The 17738-nt window shown below is 46.9% G+C and overlaps 2 protein-coding genes across 4 annotated transcripts in view; one reads left to right on the forward strand and one right to left on the reverse strand.

Annotated features, from left to right (window-relative positions):
* The window catches only part of POLR1E (RNA polymerase I subunit E), a 15915-nt gene extending 4269 nt beyond the window's left edge, over nt 1-11646 (forward strand). Inside the window, exons 4-11 of the mRNA XM_017542930.2 lie at nt 2095-2214; nt 3004-3148; nt 4963-5070; nt 5394-5490; nt 7277-7410; nt 8800-8881; nt 9662-9793; nt 11004-11646. Coding sequence (XP_017398419.1) covers nt 2095-2214; nt 3004-3148; nt 4963-5070; nt 5394-5490; nt 7277-7410; nt 8800-8881; nt 9662-9793; nt 11004-11163 — 978 coding nt within the window. The 3' untranslated portion in view covers nt 11164-11646. The remainder of the gene's footprint in view (nt 1-2094; nt 2215-3003; nt 3149-4962; nt 5071-5393; nt 5491-7276; nt 7411-8799; nt 8882-9661; nt 9794-11003) is intronic.
* Nucleotides 11647-12880: 1234 nt separating this feature from the next.
* The window catches only part of FBXO10 (F-box protein 10), a 57412-nt gene continuing 52554 nt past the window's right edge, over nt 12881-17738 (reverse strand). Inside the window, exons 10-11 of one of the 3 annotated variants that reach the window (XM_017543201.1) lie at nt 16743-16924; nt 12881-13625 (exon numbers count right to left, since the gene is read on the reverse strand). In XM_017543201.1, the coding sequence (XP_017398690.1) occupies nt 13451-13625; nt 16743-16924 (357 nt within the window). In that variant the 3' untranslated portion in view covers nt 12881-13450. Of the gene's footprint in view, nt 13626-16742; nt 16925-17738 lie in introns of those variants that run through there. The other 2 variants (XM_017543203.2, XM_017543202.2) reach the window with 2 other exon arrangements.

The raw sequence follows: 17738 nt of genomic DNA on the forward strand, positions 1-17738 counted from the left end.
TTTTTTTTGAGATGGAGTCCCACTCTGTTGCTCAGGCTGGAGCACAGTGGTGCAATCTCGGCTCACTGCAACCTCCACCTCCCAAGTTCAAGCAATTCTCTTGCCTCAGCCTCCTGAGTAGCTGGGACTATAGGCGCATGCCACCACACTCGGCCAACTTTTATATTTTTAGTAGAGACGGGGTTTCACCATGTTGGCCAGGCTAGTCTCAAACTCTTGACCTCAGGTGATCCACCTGCCTCAGCCTCCCACAGTGCTGGGATAATGCCTGGCCTAGAGGTTTGTATTCAGCATGCACTTATTGATGATCTCCTGCACCAGGCATGAGGCTGTGGATATGGCAGTAAGCAAGGCACAGATCCTGTCCCCGTGGTGTTTAGAGACTTGAGGTGGGAGGTTCATAAAAGCAAGCTGTGCAATGATCAGAGCAGAATATTAAAGGACATGTCTGATATCAAATCTTTTCCATCAAAGACCTTTCTTAATTCTTAACCGTTATAGTTAGGATGAAGAGGTTTTAGAATTTCTGGTAGACAAAAAATTGTTTATTAGGTTGTATAGTAACTTTGATGTTGAGGACAAGTCTCCTCACTAATTTGGGGGAGATCTATTTTTTTCCCTAATCTAGTGGAAGAATTTACATTGCTTCTCTGCTTTGTCATCTTAGAATGCTCAGGACTAGAGTGAGACCTTCCAAAATAATAAAGAAGAGGGTCACACTTAAGGAGCTTCTGTTCCCTAAATCTCAGAACTTGAATCCTTAGTGATGCCCTTACATATTGAGAACCATGGCAGGATAGGGTAGTAGATAAGAATCACTGGGATCATTGTGAATCTGCCTGATACCTCAGAGGCAGTACTTCCAGCTTTATTCTCTCAAAACAGTGCTTCCACCCCTTTAGAGAATCTGATGAGGACCTGGACCTACTTCTGAGAAACATATATAACACACAAATATATATATGGGATTTTTTAAAATACGGAATTTTACACCTAATTTTTTTTTTTTTTTGAGACCGAGTCTTACTTTGTCACCCAGGCTGGAATGCAGTGGCGCCATCTGGGTTCACAGAAGCCTCCGCCTCCCAGATTCAAGTGATTCTCCTGCCTCAGCCTCCTGAGTAGCTGGGGTTATAGGTGCGTGCTACCATGCCTGGCTAATTTTTTTATTTTTAGTAGAAATGGGGTTTCACCACGTTGGCCAGGCTGGTCTTAAACTCCTGGCCTCAAGTGATTCACCCACCTCAGCCTCCCAAAGTGCTGGGATTACAGGTGTGAGCCAGTGTGCCTGGCTAAATTTTACACATAATTTTAAGGGGCTCTTGAGTCCTGACACCCATCTGTGAATTTCCTAGGGGTCCCCCTGCTTTGCAAACATATATAACTATATTTAAGTCATCCTCCAATTGTTCTTATAAAATCCAAGGAGGCAAGGAAAATTGTAATTTAACGTGTTGATTAAACAGATTTTTGTTTTTACATGTAAGAAATTTGTAAATAGGAGTTTATTCTAGCTAGTACACACACACAGATAACATTTATCTTAAGTCCTTATTATGTGCTAGTCACTGTTCTAAGCACTTTCGATGCACACAGCAACCTTCTGGAGTAAGTACTGTTGTTTTTCTTTTTAACCAATGATGAAACTGGCACAGAGGTTAGATGACCTTGTCATGGGTGATGTCTGAGATAACAGGCAAGGCCACTTGAGAGCTTGTGCTGTTGTCTACTAGGTTCTACTGCCCCTAATTTGAGTAATTTGTAGATAATTAGAGAGCATCGTATAAATACCACCACATACCTCATGTTCATGCCTGCTTTTTAGGTCTTTCACCAAGAAAGCAAAAGGAGCCAAGGACTTGTTTTCTAATCCTGTCTCCCACCACCTGGTGAACTGACCTGGGGCGAGTCATTTCTAAAATGAAGAGGTTGGGCCGGATGACCCCTTCATTTGACTCTCTCATTTATTCTCCAAGTTCTTTAATTGTATACTAAAGCTGCATATTAAATATTCACAGTATATACTCATGTTAGGCTCAGGGAAGTCCTGTAGTAAAAAAATCTATTATTCTTAGATAGACAAATGAATATTAAACACTATTTGTAAGCCTTCCACTTGACTTTTCTTTCTGTCTGTTTTTGTCTGTTTTGATAGATGAATCAATTGAGAGTGAACTGGTACAAGAGAGTCAGACCAAAACTTACAGAGAAAAGGTGAGTGTGAGAAAATGAAGATGTGGGACCTTAAGCAAGTTCCTTCTATACCTTGGTTTTTCCATCATTAAAATGAGCTTATTGAACTCAAGGGTCTTCCTGGCTGCTCCCAGCTCATTCAGTCTGTTTCTCTGGACAGTTAGTTTGCACCTGCAGAAGCCTTCTTGGCCCACAGAGAACAGTCCCTCTCCCATCTGGGGCACACAGCTCTGTGCCAGTGTTTGGTGTTGGTTCTCGGGGCTGATACAGGTGTAGCATGATGCTTATTTTTAGGATTTTGTCCAAGTTTTAGAATATATTGGTTGTAGCCTGAAAACTTTCATGTTAAAACAAAGTAAACTTTAGGATTTTCAGTGTAGAAGGTCCTTGTAAAGGTTATCTCACCCAAAGATGGCAAATTGATTGAATCTCTGGTGCTACCTGGAGCACTGTATTGAGAAGGGATGTGAGGCTACCTTTTGGCTCAGAGGGAAGGAGTCAGTGACCTCTTAGCCCTGTCTGTTATGGATATAAGATGGGAGAATGGCAAGCTGTGTGCTACAGATTTACCAGCCCTAATTTTAGTCAAGTCTTTTTATTTTACTGATGGAGATGTTGTTGATTGGTCAGTCTGTTAATAGCATTTGGTGCTTACAGCAGTCCTGTGAGGTAAATAGGTGTGATTCAGCCTTATTCACAGGTGAGGTAGTGATGGCTCCAGGATGCTGAGAGTGTCCCCATAGTGACACAGCTAGAAGGAGCAGTGCCTGTTTGTCCTGTCTCCGGTAACCAGGTTTATCTTTTACACAGATGGATTCTTGTATTGAAGCCTTTGGTACCACCAAACAGAAACGAGCTCTGAACGCCAGAAGAATGAACAAAGTTGGCGGTGATTCTTTGAATCGTGCAGTGGCTAAAGCTGCAGAGACTATCATTGATACAAAGGGTGTGACTGGTAAGCATTTGGAACTTGGGGTAAGAGTCTGCCCATAATGACAGCTTTCTCTTCTCTTGAGATCTTTTACCCACCCACAGATGGAATGCTGGGAGCTAGGGCTGGATTCCTTTCTGCCTCTTACTGAAGGCATTCTCAGAGACAGGCTCTGGAAGTAATAAGAAACATCCGACATGGCCTTGTCCTCTAGTGATCTCACAGTCAAGCACAGGGACAGGCACGGGATGGATACGTGCATGCTTTGGTCATGGTGCTGGGGTTACGGCCTGCAGGGCACAGAGGAGGGAGAAGGCCTCAGGTCTCCTTGTGAGCTGTAGGGAAGCTTTGGTCAAAAAGGCTGATGTGTTGATGGAAATGAGCCTCCAGAGGTGGCATTTCACTTTGGGATTGGTGGCTCTTTTTCTGGTATTCAGCAGCTGGAGTATTTAATTGTATTTTAAAATTTATTTTAAATAAATTTTAAAATTAAAATACAATTGTATTTTAAAATACAATTAAATTTTAATTTTAGGCTCACGCCTGTAATCCCAGCACTTTGGGTGGCTGAGGCGGGCAGATCATCTGATGTCAGGAGTTTGAGACCAGCCTGATCAACATGGAGAAACCTCGTCTCTACTAAAAACACAAAATTAGCTGGGCGTGGTGGCACATGCTGGTAATCCCAGCTACTCGGGAAGCTGAGGCAGGAGAATTGCTTGAATTTGGGAGGCGGAGGTTGCAGTGAGCTGAGATCTCGTCATTGCACTCCAGCCTGGGCAACGAGAATGAAACTCCCATCTCAGAAAAAAAAAAAAAAAGTATTTATTGTTCAAATATGTTATAAGAACGTAAGAGCAAGTTTATATAAGAGCAGCTTTCTTTTTACTGTTTTCAGAGATGAGGTCTTGCTTTGTTGCCCAGGCTGAACTTGAACTCTTGGCTTCAAGCAGTCCTCCTGCCTCAGCCTTCCAGGTCGCTAGGATTATAGGCACAAACCACTGTTACTGTGGGCAGGGCAGTTTTTCTATTAAGAATGGAATTCTAGTAATTTTTGGAATATCTTTCCATACCCTATGATTATATACATTTTAACATGTTTACAAATTTATGTATGTATGTACGTATGTATGTAGGTAGGTAGGTAGGTATGTATGTATGTATTGGAGATGGGATCTTGCTGTATTGTATCACCCAGACTGGAGTGGAGTGGTACAGACATGGCTCACCGCAGCCATAAACTCCTGGGCTCAAGTGATCCTCCTGCTTCAGCCTCCCAGTGGCTGGCACCACAGGTGTCTTTTGGAGAGACGGGGTCTTGCCATGTTGCCCAGGCTGGTCTCAAACACCTGGGCTCAAGCCCTTCTCCCACCATGGCCTCCCAAAGTGTTGGGATTACAGGTGTGAGCCAGCCACCACACCTGGCCATGTAGTTATTCCTGTAGGGCAGTTAGTGTTATATTCTGAAAGGTTTTTTTTGCCTACAATGTGTGGCAAAATATTAGAAGTTAAGCCTTTAAAGGCTATTTTGGATGCCCTTCACTTTTTCATTTTGTATTGTAATGGTTGTTAGCACAGCTGTCTCTCCCAACTCTACTGTAAGTTACTTGAGGAGAACTTTGCCACTTCCACCTTCTCCAGTGCCTAGCTCGTGTTTGTTCATGAGTGAAGATGGCAGTCCTGAAGCAGGCAGCCTGATGGGGAGGCCAGGTCACTTTGCCAGATGCATTGAGACTCGGGGTTTCCAGACCATTTGTGGTCTCAGGTGCACAGACTTAGGAATGTTGTCGAACCTGAAGCAAACAGGGTGATACATGGATTGTTTCTTTATTGAAAAGCTCTGGTCAGTGATGCTATCCACAATGACTTGCAAGATGACTCCCTGTACCTTCCTCCCTGCTATGATGATGCAGCCAAGCCTGAAGACGTGTATAAATTTGAAGATCGTATCCTTGCAGTAGATGCCCAGAGTCTAGGGCAGACCAGTTTTGTAAGAGGAAGGGTTGGAGCTTAGAATTTCACCACTCTATGGGTCCAGTCAGAAGGAAAAGGCCTGCAGTGGCTTTGTGATGAGAAAAGGCAGAAAAGGCTGGGCAGGGAATGGGCGCTGGGCTGGGAGTCTGAGAACGGAGTCACCGAGCTCAGCCCTTACGTGATCTGCCCTGTGTGATTGCCACTCTGAGCCTCAGTTTCCCTGTCTGTGAAAAAGATGATCAAGCTAGTTGGATGTTTCTATTTTGGTTGGATTATATTCTTGACCTGTAACTAGTTCTTTCCCCTGCGGAGTATGAAGCTCTTCAGAGTCCATCTGAAGCTTTCAGGAACATCACATCAGAAGAAATACTGAAGATGATTGAGGAGAACAGGTACCCTGACTTGGGCAGATGGGGGCTCCGGGGAGTGCTGTTGGGACACAACAGTAGTCAGACACTGAGCAGGTCCTTTCGGTGTCAGTCAGTGAGCAGGTTTGTCTGTTCAGCATTTGAACATGAATAAGCCAGTGTTTTCTTGAATGTTTGGACTTCCAGGAGCTGTGGGTCACATTCAAGGGAGAGGGTTGGTCTCTGAATGCTTGGGACAGAAGTTGGTGAGGCCTTCTACTCCGGGGCTGGGAACCAGAGCTGCCTGTGCGTCACCCAGTGTCATGCTGATGCTGATTGTCACTGGTAGGGCCCAAATGCTGGCCTGGGAATGAGTGCTGGCCAAAGTGATGGTTTCTCTGTGAGGATATGCTAGGCGGGCTTTTCTAACGTTAAATTTATGTATTTAAAATAGTGTATATTTTAAATAATTCAGAGGTTATTTCCTTCTTCATCCCCTTTTCACATTAAAACAGCTTCTTTTATGATGATGGTGAGTTTTTTTGCTTTTGGGTTTTTTCTTTTAATAATTTCATTTTAATGAAGAATTGTAATTCTGAGGTTTGTTCCTCCAATTTTTGTTTTAAAATTTTACTGGTCAGTGAAGTCCAGTGCCTTTCCAGTGCCTTGGAATTATTATTATTACATTTTTTTTTTTTTTTTTTTTTTTTTTTTTGCTTCAAAGATTTATTTCCAAAGAAGAGCTCATTACTAGTTCGTAGTTGTCTTAATGCAATGGTAACTCAGGGGCAGGTGCAGGAATGAGCTCTGAGCTGGGAGTCTGAAAACAGTCCTCGAGCTCTGCCCTAATCTTCCCTCTTGAAGCCTCAGTTTTTCCATCTGTAAAATGAGGCAGCTATGAAATGATCTTGAAGACCCTTTTTATCTCTGTGAGTCCAGGGTCTTGCTAGCAGTAGAACTGCATGAAAATAATGGTGAGCATTGACTGAGCCCTTCCATTTGTGCCAAGCACTGTTCTAAGTGCTTTACTGGCATTGTCTGTTTTCATCCAGAAAAAAATCCTTAGGAGGAGAGTACCTGTACTATCACTGGCCCTAATTTATAGGTGGAGAAACCAGGGCACTAGATGTCAAGAAACTTGCCCAAGTCATTAAATGGCAGAGAAAGGACTGAAACCCAGGAAGGGGGCCTGCAGACTCTATGCTCCTGACTGTGAAAACAGAGGTCAGCAAACTATGGCCCACATGCCAAGTCTGGCCTGCTGCCTGTGAATAAGTAACATATAAATAAAGTTTTATTGGAGCACAGCCCTGTTCATTTACTTAAGTAATATCTGTGGCTGCTTTTGCACTACAATGGCAGAGTCAAGTATTTGCAACAGAGGTTGTGTGGCTTCCAAAGCCTAAAATATTTACTGTCTAGCCCTTTATCAATCCTTGTTCTAAACCGTGTTCCTTCTGTTATAAGGAATGTTGAGTGTGCTGCTGGTCCTTCATCAGCTGCTTTTGTTCGTTTTTTTTTTTTTTTTGTCTTGCTCTGTCACCTAGGCTGGAGTACAGTGGCGCAAACACAGTGCACTGGAGCCTTGATCTCCCAGGCTCAAGTGATCCTCCTGCCTCAGCCTCCCGAGTAGCTGGGACCACAGGCGTATGCCACCAATGCTGGCTAATTTTTTTGTGGAGCTGGGATCTTGCAGTGTTGCCCAGGCTTTCATCAGGTGTTGTGTGTGTCAGGGGTGACAGGTGCCTGCTATTCTCATTGTAAGAGGGAAATAGTTCCTGACTGCACATCTTACCCTGACACAGGCCTCCCTTTCTTTTCCTTGTTTTAGCCATTGCACGTTCGTCATAGACGCACTGAAGTCTTTGCCATCAAATGTGGAGAGCCGAGACCGTCAGGCCCGGTGCATATGGTTTTTGGATACCCTCATCAGATTTCGAGCTCAGAGGGTAGTAAAGCGGAAAAGTAAGTCAATGATAAACATTTTTTTTTTTGAGACGGATTTCACTCTTGTTTCCCAGGCTGGAGTGCAGTGGCGCAATCTCGGCTCACCACAACCTCCGCCTCCTGGGTTCAGGCAATTCTCCTGCCTCAGCCTCCTGAGTAGCTGGGATTACAGGCATGCGTCACCATGCCCAGCTGATTTTTTGTATTTTTAGTAGAGACGGGGTTTCACCATGTTGACCAGGATGGTCTCGATCTCTTGACCTCGTGATCCACCAGCCTCGGCCTCCCAGAGTGCTGGGATTATAGGCGTGAGCCACCGTGCCCGGCCGAGACGAGATTTCTCCATGTTGGCCAGGCTGGTCTTGACCGCCTGACCTCAGGTGATCCACCTGCCTCGGCCTCCCACAGTGCTGGCTGGGATTACAGGCGTGAGCTACCTCGCCCAGCCTGTATTTGCTTAGTTGTTTTTTTTTGAGACTCTGTCTCACTCGATTGCCCAGGCTGGAGTACAGTGTCACAATCTCAGCTCACTGCAACCTCCACCTCCCAAGTTCAAGCGATTCTCCTGCCTCAGCCTCCTAAGTAGCTGGGATTACAGGTGCACGCCACAACACCTGGCTAATTTTTGTATTTTTAGTAGAGGTGGGGTTTCACTGTGTTGCCCAGGCTGGTCTCAATCTCCTGACCTCAGGTGATCTGTCTGCCTTGGCCTCCCAAAGTGCTGGGATTACAGGTGTGAGTCACATCGACCGGCCACTTAGTTCTTATTTTCACATTCCAATTCCACCTTTCCCTCTCTGTCTCTCTGAGCTTTTAGCACAATTTTGTTTTCTAACGTCATGTTAAATCTGCGTCCTGCTGGGACGCCTGTGCTCACGCTTATAATCGCAGCACTTTGAGAGGCTGAGGTGGGTGGATCACCTGAGGTCAGGAGTTCAAGGCCAGCCTGACCAACAAGGAGAAACCCCGTCTCGACTAAAAATACAAAATTAGCCGGCCGTGGTGGGGCATGCCTGTAATCCCAGCTACTTGGGAGGCTGAGGCAGGAGAACTGCTTGAAGCCAGGAGGCAGAGGTTGCAGTGAGCTGAGATTGTGCCATTGCACTCCATCCTGGGCCACAAGAGCAAAAGTCTGTCTCAAAAAAAAAAATTCTGTGTCTTAGGCCTCGGGCTGTGGTCTTGTCACTGGCCCCTCACCAGCATCACTCTTGCAGGGAGGTCTGCCAGCAGAGGCACACCAAGCATGTTTTTATTTTGCCATGGCTGTTCTTTGTGGGTCCTGCTTCTTTTACCACCTGGTTCTGGTCATTACAGAGGCCCAGCTGTTGAGCTTTTCTCTCAGCTCATGGTTGAGGTGTGGCCTGAGAGTTTTAAGAGAAAATGATCAAACTTAACTTTGTGTTGTAGATGCTCTGGGACCTGACATTCCCCACATCATCAACACCAAACTGCTGAAGCACTTTACCTGCTTGACGTACAACAATGGCAGGTCAGGGGGTGGTTTCTGGGATTTTTCCTGTGCAAGGGAAAGCAGGTGGGGGGAGTGAGGAGCTGGGGGCTTGGACTCAATTTCATGTCCACAGATATGCAGTGCTAAAGAGACTACTGCCATTTGGAAGTCTCCTGGGGCCCCAGTAAGTCTAGCAAACGCTAAATATTACTCTGTTCTTTTTGGAAAGGTATTGTCTTTTTGGAATCTTAGAAGCTCTGTGAAGTCCTATAATAGAGACTTGTTTTACTTCACATACTTCTTTTGAGGAGCCCTTCCTGATGTCCCACAGAGCTGGTGTTCTGCGGAAAGGCAGTGTTGCATAAAAGGGCAGGCCAACTTGGGGACTTTGGGGAAAGACCCACAAGCAGTGCCCCTGGGCTTTCCTTCCTGCCATCTCCACGGAATGTGTTTCCTGCTCCTGGGTGTGCTTAGAAGAATCAGCACAGTTGATTTGGGAATGACTGTTTTCCCAGCAGCCTTGCTGTGCAGGCGGGGACAGACTCAGAGGGCCCTCACCAGCTCGAAGTGCTAGTGGTGCCCAGGGAGCGTGTACGCTCAGCTTTCTCTCTCCCCCTCAGAGGGAAATGTGGACCGGCACACTGCTCCACTGTGTGTGAGGCCCAGGAACCTTGGGAGGGCAAAGAAGCCATCCACATTCCTTTTCCTTTCCTTTAGTTCCTGAGTGCATATGGGAATATGCTTGGATGTTCTTATTTTGCTTTTGGAGAAATTGTCTTAGACTTTAATTTTGTTTCTTCATTGCCACTGATTTTCTAGTTTACGGAACTTAATTTCGGATTCTATGAAGGCGAAGATTACTGCATATGTGATCATACTTGCCTTGCACATAAATGACTTCCAAATTGACCTGACAATGTTACAGAGGGACTTGAAGCTCAGTGAGAAAAGGTGAGCACGACAGAATAAAGAGCTCCCTGCAGGGCGCCTTGATGTCCTACTTCTGGTACCACTGGAAAGCATGAGGTGCCACTAAGGGAACTGAGGATTTTTACATGTGGGAACAACTTGGAACTAGAGGTCTGTTTTCAATGAATCAATCATTGACTGAATGAGCAACTAGACATTACTGAGTGCCTTCTCTTTGCAAGGCACAGTCTTAAATTATGTCATTATCTCATTGATTTCCCTAGAAAACAATTGAAGAATCAGGTTTAGAAAAGTACATGACTTTCTCAAAGTTACACAACCAAGAGGGGAGCAGTTGGACTTCAGACATGAGCCTTTTCATAACATTCTGTTCCCTGAATAACCAAGCAGCTTCCATTCTCTGAATTTCTGTCACTGGGGAGAGGGATTTTATATGGTTCTGAGGGTGCAGCCCAGGGTGGAAGTAGTAGGAGAACCCAACTTCCACTTAGTTAAGAAGAGCTTCCTCAGAATCGGATGGAAGGGCTTGCCCAGGGGAGGTGTTCAGGGACAGGTGGAACCACAGTTTGGCAGGGATGTCATGTTTGCACTTCTCTGACCCGACTGGGAGAGCTGGTGGTGGGGGTGACCTTTCAGGCTCCCTCTAACCTTGTGGAGGAGATTCAGACACTAGGGGCAGAGCTGCCAGGAAACCTAAACTGTGGGGTCAGCTGATCTTTGTCAGTGATATAGGGGCATGTGATATCCAGGGACCCAGACTGTGTCTAGGAGAGCCGGTGAACACACCTCTGTCTGGACTCTCCTAGCAGTCCATGGAGGGACTGTTCTGAGAGCTGTCCATAGACTGTGTTCCCACAGGCACCGAGGCTGAGAAAAGAGAACAGGTACTTGGAACCTGTCAAATTCTAGCAAGTGCTCAATGCTGATTGCTAAAAATTTGGTTATGGGTGGTAAAGAAAGTTGTCCATAGGGCTCTAAGATACTCTGGTTTTTCATCACCCACATGGATCTTTCGAAGGGCAGCACATTAAAATGAAATTGTCTGTCTGATGGCTCCCAGTGGGTGAGGGGACCTTGCCTGCCCCTCTGCCTGGGGCTTTGCTCCTGCTGGCAACCTTTGGGATTCTGTCTTTATGGCCTCGAGCATGAATGTGCTGCTACCTTTTGCCACACCTCCCTGAACAGTCACATTGAGGAGTCTCTCTGATTGTTCTGTCTGTGTCTTCCTTAGGATGATGGAGATAGCCAAAGCCATGAGGCTGAAGATCTCCAAAAGAAGGGTGTCTGTGGCCGCCGGTGGTGAAGAAGATCACAAACTGGGCACCCTGTCCCTCCCGCTGCCTCCCGCCCAGACCTCAGGCCACCTGTCAAAGCGGAGGAAGATTACCTAGATGCCTGCTTTCCAGACAGATTTTGGCTGCATCATAGCCACAGGCTGGTCCTATTCATTTCCATTCTTATTTTTTAAAAAGGAAAGGTCCGGGCATGGTGGCTCACACCTGAAATCCCAGCATTTTGGGAGGCTGAGGTGGGAAGATCACTTGAGCTCAAGAGTTCGAAACCAGTTTGGGAAACATAGGGAGACCTTGTCTCTACTGCAAAAAATAAAAAAATAAAAAGTCAGGCCTGGTGGTGTGTGCCTGTAATCCCAGCTGAGGCAGGACAATTACTTGAGCTTGGGAAATCAAGGTTGCAGTGAGCTATGATTGCGTGGTCACACTCCAGCCTGGGCGAACAGAGAGAGACCTTGTCTCTAAAAAGTAAAATAAGGAAAAAAAGAAGCGTTGCTTTGGCACAGGTATGAAGCCAGAAGCCAGCATCTCCACTGTGCTGTCCTATGCAGAGGTATAAAGTGATGGCCAGGTTGGACTTCATCTCTCTCCTTTGGTGTTATTGCTGTGATTATAAATGACAAGTTTCCCATGTTGGTTCACCTGTGTGGGGATTTGGGAGGGTGGGGCCTGGCTCAGGCTCAAAGATTTCACCAGGCTGAGTCAAATCTCTTTCCCGCCCCCCAAGATGGAGTCTTACTCTGTTGCCCAGGCTGAAGTGCAGTGGCGCAGTGGCATGATCAGTCATTTGAACCTCCGCCTCCTGGGTTCAAGTGATTCTCCTGCCGCAGCCTCCTAAGTAGCTGGGATTACAGGTGGGTGCCACCACACCCAACTAATTTTTGTATTTTTAGTAGAGACGGGGTTTCACCATGTTGGTCAGGTTCAGGCAGGTCTTGAACTCCTGACTTCGTGATCCACCCACCTCGGCCTCCCAAAGTGCTGGGATTATAGGCGTGAGCCACTGTGCCCATCCCAGGCTGAGTCAGATCTAATGGATGAAGGTTTCCAAGGAGAAATGTGAAGTGGTGTGCTTAGGTCTGGAAGGGCCAGTGGAGTACGTGGTGAGGAAGGAGGATCAGGTTCAGCACACCTGGAAAATGATGCTTCAGGCTTTATCAGAAGCTAACTGGGTCACCATTGTGATGGGGTTCTTACACACCAGTAGGGTACAGCCTGTTGTAATGGGGTGGAGCCAAGTCAGAGGAAGTGGTGACCCAACTTCTCTGCCTGGCTGAAGCCACATAGAAGGCAGGGGTCAGCAGGAGTGTGACACAGGAAGTCTTAGGTACATGGCCTGGGCCCATCCTCAGATCTCCAGGGTCCTGTTTCAAGCGGGAGCAGCTGAGATTTGTGCTACTCAGCGCCTGGAAGGCCGGGTCAGTGAAGGGAGGGAGGGAGGGAGAGCGAGCTCAGCTCTTCTGAGAGAAATTTACCCAGCACCTAGGGGCCTCCATTAGGGAGTCACGATAGAAAGGAGTCTTGCCTGAGCTTTGAGGCAGGTGCTACTTGGACCATACTTTGTCTTCCTCCAGCAGAGGTATGGACAGGGAATCGACTTGCCTCTTTAAGCCATGAAAATCAAGTATGTGACAACTCCTTGGAAAAAATCTCTCAGAAAAGGACTTCTAATGCATCTTCAGGGTAGAATGTGTGATTACTTTTAAATTTCAGATGGGTTTGACACTTTGAGGCTTAATTTCTGGGAATGACTGGACACAACTCTCCCACCTATAAGCCCCAGTATATGCCCAAACCAAGGAAAGCCTTCCAGAAATGCCTCTTAAAATAATATAGAACTTTATTTTGGTTATTGAGGTTTTTGTTACTTTTGGTTCACAGAAAAGTCATTTCTTAGAAAATAGTAAAGGCAGCATTTTGTACAGCGACTCACATTGGGGCCACTAAACAAGTGCAAGGGACAGTGCCAGGGATAGAAGAGGCCAGCACTCTTGTGCCCAATGTCCTCAGGGAGAAGCCAGTGCTCATGGCTCCCTCCACCCCCTCCCATCACACCCAACACAGCAGCACCTAGGGCCCGATAGAACCAGCCATGCAGCCAAGTGCACGACAGCGACCCCTGCAAGCTGGTGAGGGCCCCATAGGAAAGGCTGAGTGGGAGGGGATTGTTCAGGCTGAGCTGGCCCTGCATCCAGCCCCCTTCCTCAAGCTGTGGGGTCTGAGCTCACCTGGCTTTGGGACTTTGACACATTCACAGTATGGTTCAGTAAAGTCCTTTGGGAGCTGGCCTTCCTCTCCTCAGGCCACTAATCCCACCCCAGCCCCAGGCTGGGATCTGGGGACACACAGATGTGGCCCTACCTACGGGGAGCACACAGGTCTGTCCTCACAGGATGGTGCAGAAGACACTGCGGTTGCTGTGGTAACCACCTTCCACGCGGGCTGTGATCCTCGTTGCCATGGCTGTCACCTTCTGCCCATTGTGGGCTGCTGAGGGGCATCTGAGAGAGTTTTCGAGGTGGGGCCGTGCTGGTGGGTTCACCAGGCGCCACGTATCAGACCTGGAGGTGCAAAACCAAAGTCAGTGAACTTCTGAAAGGTCTGCAGCGCTGCAGGGCACAGCACAGTCTTAACTTTTGTTCCAGATTGGTGGATCTAGGTATTGAAATCTGGATGTAGGTTCTGTCTTCCAGTTTAGTGTGAGCCCAAAGAGGTGGGATACTGAGAAACTAAGGGGCAAAAGTCCTGCATTCCACGTCCAGCTCTGCCTTCAACTCTGCACGTAACCTTGGATAAGGTCTATGGGCCTCAATTTTCCCACTTTGAGTCAGGGTCTCACTCTGTTGCCCAGGCTGGGGTGCAGTGACACAATCATGGCTCATTGCAGCCTCAACCTCCTCAACCACCCAGCCAATTTCCCCATTTTAAGTAAGAATGGATAAGATCATAGGGTGGTGGTTGTGAGACAGGGTCTCATTACGTTGCCCAAGCTGATCTGAAACTCCTGGGTTTCAGTGATCCTCCTGCCTCAGCCTCCCGAGTAGCTGGGATTACAGGTGCGTGCCATGGTGCCCAGCCTTTCTTCTTTCATTTTCATTTCTTTTCAGCTCTATGACCACAAATGTTTATAGAAGCTTTATTAATACTCTCCAAAAAACTAGAAACTACCTAAATAGTCCTCAGTTGATGAGTGAATAAACTGCAGTATACCCATACAGCAGAAGACTACCCAGCGATCGAAAGGAATGAATGCCTTACACACAACACCATGAATCAATCTCCACTGTGTTAGACTAAGTGAACGGAGCCAGACTCAAAAGACTACATACTACAGGATTTTTTTAAATTATTACTTTTTGAGATGGACTGGAGTGCAATGGTGTGATCTGGGCTTACTGCAACCTCTTCCTCCCAGGTTCAAGCAATCTTCCTGCCTCAGCATCCTAAGTAGCTGGGACCACAGGTGCCCGTCACCACACGCCTAATTTTTATATTTTTAGTAGAGATGGAGTTTTGCCATCTTGGCCAGGTGGGTCTTGAACTCCTTACCTCAGGTGATCCAGCTGCCTTGGCCTCCCAAAGTGCTGGGACTGCAGGCACAAGCCGCCACACCTGGCCAGACTTGCTTTCATTTATTTATTTAGAGATGGGTTTCACCATGTTGGCCAGGATGGTCTCGATCTCCTGACCTCGTGATCTGCCCACCTCGGCCTCCCAAAGTGCTGGGACTGCAGGCACAAGCCGCCACACCTGGCCAGACTTGCTTTCATTTATTTATTTAGAGATGGGTTTCACCATGTTGGCCAGGATGGTCTCGATCTCCTGACCTCGTGATCTGCCCACCTCGGCCTCCCAAAGTGCTGGGATTACAGGTGTGAGCCACCGCGCCTGGCCCAGGATTTCTTTCATATGACATTTGGGAAAATCCAAATCTACTGGGGATGGAAGTTGATGGGTTTCCAGTCATCCAAACCCTTATAGAGAGTATGGAGGGGCGGGGAAAAATCAAATGATAGTGAAGCTGTGGTTAGAGTTTTCTGATGCTTGAGTTATAAGGAACCAACTTTACACACACCAAATTTCTATTTGTTTAAGGCCATTGTCTTACATGTATTTTTATGATAATCATGTTACAATGAAAGGATTGAAAGGTGTGGACAGAATCAGAGGTTGGCTACTAAAGGTGAGTAAAAAGGCCTCACCTGTGTTGGGAGGACTGTATGTGTTTGACTTTGGCAGCAGGGGAGCACTACTGAGAAGGAGTAATGAAATGAGAGGCTAGAAAAGACAATTAGGACCTCAGGGTGCACATCAGACAATACCAGAGCTGGCATTGGCCAAGTCCGGGCTGTATCCTGTACCCTGGGGTCTCCAAAGGAGAGAAAGGTGGATCCCAGGGAATCTACAATATAATCTGCTGGGATGTGGGAAGAAAATATTAGAATTTTGATTTGTTTTTAACTTTATACTTGAAAATTTTCTATTTTGGGTATAGTTTATAATGTAAATAATATACTGCTACAGTAGACACACATAAGTTATAAATAGGTATACTGGCTAGGTGTGGTGACTCACACCTGTAATGTCAGCACTTTATGGGGCTGAGGCAGGTGGATCACCTAAGGTCAGGAGTTTGAGACCAGCCTGGCCAACATGGCAAAACCCCATCTCTACTAAAAATACAAAAATTAGCTGGGAGTCGCACCACTGCACTGCAGCCTGGGCTACAGAGAGAATTCGTCTCTAAATAAATACATAAATAAATAGGTATATCTACATTGGGAGTTTCTTAACAAAATATTTTTCCCAAGAGTGTGTATAACACAAAAAGTACGGGGATCATTACTACAGAACATGAAGATCCATCAGAGGTTTTTAACCGTGGAAGTGGGACGACCAGAGCTCTCACTTAGAAAGATGAACCTGGCGGGATACAAAGGACAACCTACAGAGTGGGGCAGGGGGTGGCCAAGGGCAGGGAGACTGGCAGGAGGCTGCTGCAGAGGGACAGGTAACATTGCCAGTGCAGGAGTGATACAGCAAATGTCAGTATGATTTTACAACCAGGCTGGTAAAGCACAGACCAATCAGAACACGGTCCATGCAGAAACAGCTGGAAAAGCTGTGCATCGCAGTAATGCAGGTGGCATGGGGTAGGGTGAGAGGTGCTGAGACCTGAATTAGGGTGGCAGCAGTTGGGAATGAGGAGGTGCCTGATACGGGAACATTTTAGAAGCAGAATCAACAAGACCTGGTTCCAAGACTGGACATCTTGGTATTAGGGAGAAAAAGGGAGCAGAAGTTTTGTAGTGAGAACACTGAGTGGATGGCAATGTCGCTGAAATGGGGACCATGGAAGGTCAGAGAGGTTTGGGGAAGATGGGTGGTGGCAACTGTGATACACTGAGGCAGAGCGACTTAAGTACAGCAGCAACAAGGAACCTGCAGAGCTGAGATCTGAAACTATGTATCCCTGACTCTGAAAAAGCTTGTTCCCTCCCAGGGTGTCCTCAGCCCCGGCCTGACAGAGCCAGGCACAGGCATTTTTCTGACTGGAGTCAACAGCTGGCAGGGTTGCAGGGAGCCTGGGCAACCACAATCACTGGGTGCGGGCCTGGCTTCTTCAGGGAGCTTACTGTGGTTCTAGAAGACTGGTTCAGGCAACCCCAGGCACTTACTTTTTCTTGAAAACCAGGAACTTGTTGTTTTGCATGACGCATTCTCGGTTGTTTGAGATCTGCTGAAAGATGGTCTTGTTGGTTTTGCCCTGGAAGATGATGTTCTCCTGCACCAGGGCCTTGGCGCGGCCCTGCACTGTGATGCCGTAGGCCCGGAAGGAATGGATCCGGTTCTTTATTACCTGGGAGAGGTAGCCAGAGACTGTCACACCTCAGGGACTCACAGACTGAGAGAGCTGAACAAGTGAATTATCAGTTCTAAAACTGAGGGGCAGGAATGTGCTAAGCAGGCCAGTGAAGAGCCTCATGAGCTCAAAGAAGGGCACCGAGAACAGCCTGCAGGAGCCAGGGAAGGCTTCCTGGAAGAGGTGATAGGTTAAGTTGTAGGCATTTATCAGATGCAGAACAGGAAGAGCTGTTTCAGGAAGAAGAAACAATATGCAAAGGCCTGGCAGAGAGGGGAGGTAGTGTCTGAAGTCAGGGCCACTGGCAACTCAGCTGAGGCAAAAGTGTGCGCCTCTCTCCTTTCCTCTGCCCCCACAGTGCTCAGAGGCAACGCCCAGGCACTCTTTACTCCTTGTCGTAAGACACTAACCCATGAAGCTGCAGAACTGTAAAAAGGCTTTAGGCGACCCAGCAATCCCACTACTGGCTGTCTACCCAAAGGAAAAAAAGTCATATGAAAAAGTCATACGCACACACATGGTTATAGCAGCACAATTTACAACTGCAAAAATGTGCAAACAACCTAACTGCCCATCAGCCCAAGAGTGGATAAAGAAATGTGGTACAGGCTGGGCACAGTGGCTCACACCTATAATCCCAGCACTTTGGGAGGCCAAGGCGGGTGGATCAAATGAAGTCAGGAGTTTGAGACCAGCTTGATCAACATGGTGAAACTGGTCTCTGCTAAAAATACAAAATTAGCCAGGTGTGGTGGCACATGCCTGTAATCCCAGCTACTTGGGAGGCTGAGGCAGGAAAATCTCTTGAACC

This window comes from Cebus imitator, unplaced genomic scaffold (assembly GCF_001604975.1).
Source record: "Cebus imitator isolate Cc_AM_T3 unplaced genomic scaffold, Cebus_imitator-1.0 Scaffold149, whole genome shotgun sequence".
NCBI lineage: Eukaryota > Metazoa > Chordata > Mammalia > Primates > Cebidae > Cebus > Cebus imitator.